This window comes from Pollachius pollachius (genome assembly GCF_949987615.1).
Source record: "Pollachius pollachius genome assembly, chromosome: 14".
In the NCBI taxonomy this organism is placed as follows: domain Eukaryota; kingdom Metazoa; phylum Chordata; class Actinopteri; order Gadiformes; family Gadidae; genus Pollachius; species Pollachius pollachius.
Window position 1 is genome coordinate 19,686,241 of NC_136947.1, and position 4,559 is coordinate 19,690,799.

Sequence of the window (4,559 nt, forward strand, 5' to 3'; positions counted from 1 at the left end):
ACCAAAGGACACACATACAACATTAATTAGACTGCTAAGTGTGTTAATGCATATCAGTGTTTACCCTCGTGTATGTCGTTGGTTCATGTGTGCATTACGTCCCCTGGTGCACCGCGTCCCTTGCCTGACCCTGCGGAGGTGTAGGGGTCCAGCAGTCCCTTCTTGGCATGCAGTCCTCCGGGGAACAGGATGTAGGCGACCTGCGGCTGCAGCCCGGCGGCGGTTGACCACGCGCTGCTGCATCCGCACGGAACCACATACCCGGGACTGTACCCTGGACTGCTCGGGGACAGGTGCGTGTGGCTGTGCTGCCCCGGGCAACTCAAACTCCCCATCGCTCCGGTCTGGTGGTATCCAAAAGTGTTCGCGTAGGGTAGGCACCCGAGCGGCAGAGTGTGTGGCAGGTCGTTGAGCCGCTGGACAGCTCCGGTGCTGAAGTGCGCTGAGATGGGGTCCAGGAAGGAGAAGGACGGGGCGGCGGGGGACAGCAGAGCCCGGGCTTTATCTGCGCTGAGGAAAGAAGTGTCCGCTGGAAATCCTTTCAAATGCTCCGCAGTGTCCCCCAGGAAAGGCAGGGGAAACACGAAGCGGTCCCTCCTCAGCAGGCTCTTGGGTTTCCTCCGGGGTCGGTACTTGTAGTCCGGGTGCTCCTGCAAGTGCTGGGCGCGCAGCCGCTTGGCCTCGTCGATGAACGGCCGCTTGGTGGGGTCGGAGAGCAGCTTCCACTCAGCGCCCAGCCGCTTGCTGATCTCCGAGTTGTGCATCTTGGGGTTTTCCAGGGCCATCTTCCGCCTCTGGCCCCTGGACCACACCATGAACGCGTTCATGGGTCTCTTGATGTGACCTAGAGGTTTAGACATTTCCCAAAGTCAACAGAACAAAAACCTAAATAACTATATTCGCCTCTCCAGAGGCTGGTCCCCCACGTACGAAGCGAGAGTTTAAACAGCAACAGGATAGGTGGTCAATGTTAGATAAATATAAACTATTACAAATAATAATTTGACTTATGCTTTAAATTGCAGAGGCGGGGGATGAGACAAAGTGACCAAGAAAACGAGACATGCGCTACAGGGAAGGAATGTCACACAGGATCTAGTTAGAAGCTTGTTGTGGAGAGTGCAGGTGGCATGACCGCCCGCAGCACCACAACGCACCGCAACACTGGGGCTGTCACGGCCCCCGGGCCAATGGGAGAGGGCCCCCTATCCCTCCACTAAACAATGCATCAATACCTACATACACACACACGCACGCACGCACGCACGCACACACACACACACACACACACACACACACACACACACACACACACACACACACACACACACACACACACGCACACGTTTTAAAGGTTCTTTAGTCAAACCAAATGTACGATAACAGAAATGATTGAAATAGAAGCAAGACAATAAAACATTATGTGTCAGTATCATACGTTTTTGAAGGGCTATTTTAAAACTTTGCATAGTTTCTGCCGTGTACATTATTGACACTTATTACATAGGCCTACTTATTATGTATACGATTGTCTCGCCTAACCTATGAGTCCATCACTTCCTAGTTTAGAAAATCAATACTAATCATAAGCATTATTCACTTGCCTACAGGACTGCATCGATTGCTACAGTTTTCATAATCACTTTCCCTTATCTGATCAAATGTATTCCTATTCCCCCTTACCTGTTATTGAATGACATTGTTAGAAATACTCGTCTGGGGAGTTAAAGTAAAGCTGCCAACTTAAGGCTCACATAATTCATCAGCACATTTCAGTTGAAACAACAGAATTACTTTGACGGAAATATAGCCTACTTAAAGACCAGTTATCTAAGAGAAAAAGTTAGGCTATTATTTATTCTCCGTGTTCTTCCAGTATTCTGTTCTGGAGACATGATCACATAAGATCATTATAAAGACCAATTTGGTATTTTACATCAGTAATACAACATCCTGACAGGAAACTATGTCGAAACAACCATCTAAATAATGTGTGACTCACTGAAGCTGTGCGTCGTGCGAAACGTGTGGACAGTGAACAGCACACTTCAGAAGCATGACGTCGTCCAGGACTTTGGGGCCAGCGGCAACTAATTGGAGCGGGATGGGGCCGCCGGAGATAGAGGTGAGTCTACTACAGATACCAGGCCACCACAGGCCACCACTGGCCGCTGGTGAGGAGGAGCGGGAGGAGGGCTTTATATCTCCTCACTCACATAATCCACTGCACCGCACGCCTCTTCAAAGGCACAAATAAATGGACATCGAAGATCCAGCGGCGCGCTCCACATCAGAGGCGTGCAGACGATAAAGACGTTTTTCCTTTTAGGAAAGCGGTGGCTCTTTTGCCGTGCAGGGAGCTGCCAGATGATTGGCAGGCGGGTGATCTCTGTCCTCGTGGCTGTGCTGTTATCAGCGCGCCGTAGGTGTAGGCCTTCACTCACAGAGGGGGGACGCACCGCCACGCAGAGACACTGATTACCTTCCACAGAGAAACAGAAGATCTGCCCACAGCTTCTGACGCTGGAGGAAGAGTTGGCCTCGCAAGCTAAATAAATAATGCTTTTTTTGTTGTTGTTGTTGCGTGAAATAGGCGTGCTGCAGAGTCTTTGAGGGCAAAGTGATCTTGTATTGTTTGTCAAAAAGCGACTATCAGCTACTACAGTCGTACTATATACAGTATACTAGACATTGCGTGGTGATACAGTGTCGTATACTAGATAGTGCCGTATATTAGACAGTGTGTAGGCCTACTTGAGTGTATGAAACTGTAGTTTACTGTAGTGTGTAGAACTAAACACCGTTGTTATAGACAGTGTTTGGTGGGAGTTCTCATAACTCCTCTGAAGAAAAGGAAAGCACGAAGGAAGGTAGAGAAGAAAAAAGAAATAAAAAGGGCCAGCAGTGCAAACTGTCTGTAATCCGGTTATCCCTCCTGGGGTACAGAGATAGCGACCCTCCCCCGGGACTCTTATCTCCTCTTCTTATGTCTAAAGTGTCCTCCACGCACTCTGGAGGATTAGGGAATCAGCCAGGAGAAAGGAGGGACTGGTAGAGGGAGACCTGCAGGAGCAGAGGAGGGGAGGGAAGGAGAAAGGTGGCCCGGGGGCCGCAGCACTGGGGGTCTGTCTGTCGTCTGTTCAGTCCTTTGAGATCTGAGGCCTGGATCTCCCACCAGCGTCCCAGAGACACATCACTCTCAATGTTTGTTATCTGTTCAGATTCAGATGACAACACGGAAGTCTGCGTTCCCGTACATGTGAGTTTCTATCTCCATTGCACTGGAAATGGGAAACTTGAAACCAGTGTCTTTTTTATGCCCATTTCCTCTGGCTGGAGGTCAAGGCCGTGTCTGTGCCCTTCCAAGATGGGTAGAGATGCCATGCGGATTAGGGTAAGGGTTATGAACGTGGCCCCCTTTTTACAAAGGCTCAAGAGTAATCCCACTGCGCCCCCTGGTTGATAGGTCCAAAGGCCAGGTTCCTATCTCTTTCCAATGACTTTTGATGAATTTATTGCAATGCCTTTTATTTACAGTGTGTTTCAATGGCACAGTTGATGATGCTTTGTGAATCACATCCTTTAGGGCTAGATCCCCCAGATGTAATATTGTATATCCTTGAGGCCCTCTTTCATATTTAAGAGACGCAGGAGTCCTTGACCCCTAGGACACCTAATTACATCACTTCCTGATAGGGCTAGATGTACAGTATATTATTTCCTCATTTTAGTAAACCGTAATGCCCTGATTCATAAAAGAGACAAGACGTCTATCTGTATCCTTCTCTGACCCCACACACACCCATCCCCCCCCCCCCCCACACACACACACACATTTGTTACTCTTTATAATTCTAATTGTAGTAGCCTTGAATAAAAATATTCTTCAGCCTTTAAAAGCGGCCTTAAATCGCAAAGATTTCCTTGATAAACAAAATGTTTTCATAAAAGCACCGTCGGAATGGATTTATTTTGGCGGTCGCAGAGCGAACATTGACTTTGTTGTGCGCCACAAAAGCCCATCGTCTGTATTAAAGAACAATAAATGGAATCTCTGGTGGGTCAGGTGAAAATCTACCTTTTCATTGAAAGAATATCGTCTAACAGCGGTATTAATGTGACATGATTATCTTGTTGACCAAAATGTTATTATAAAAGGAAGTAGGCCTACTCTTTGATGCATTTCTCAACCAAACGACATAGATTCAACTCGCAACATGCGAGCGGGTTTCAGGGATTCAGCGTCCTGGATCACCCACCATATGACAGAACAAGTTAGATTAACTAACTAAACTAAACATCATATACATTCACTGGCGGAAGAGTACGAAAATGAAACTCTTGTCTATGGCTATACATTTTATAATAGGCTAAATCATTTTAATGCTGAAACCATATTAGAATAGAGCATTACGAATCTCATCCATTTATTTTGGCAAGACAGACCTTTGAATACGTGAGGTTTTGTGCGACATAATACATTGACCTGTTCTGTCGCTTAGTTGCGAGGACAGGGTGTAATGATCAATCTGTATTGGATACCTCTTTGATTAAGTTAC

The 4,559-nt window shown here is 47.3% G+C and overlaps 1 protein-coding gene across 1 annotated transcript; it reads right to left on the minus strand.

Annotated features, from left to right (window-relative positions):
- Positions 1–83: 83 nt before the first annotated feature.
- On the minus strand, positions 84–860 carry LOC307086382 (transcription factor Sox-14; the record flags this gene model as incomplete). Its single annotated transcript, XM_079751572.1, has 1 exon — positions 84–860. The coding sequence occupies one exon, from the start codon at positions 858–860 to the stop codon at positions 84–86; it is 777 nt and encodes a 258-aa protein (XP_079607698.1).
- Positions 861–4,559: the final 3,699 nt, after the last annotated feature.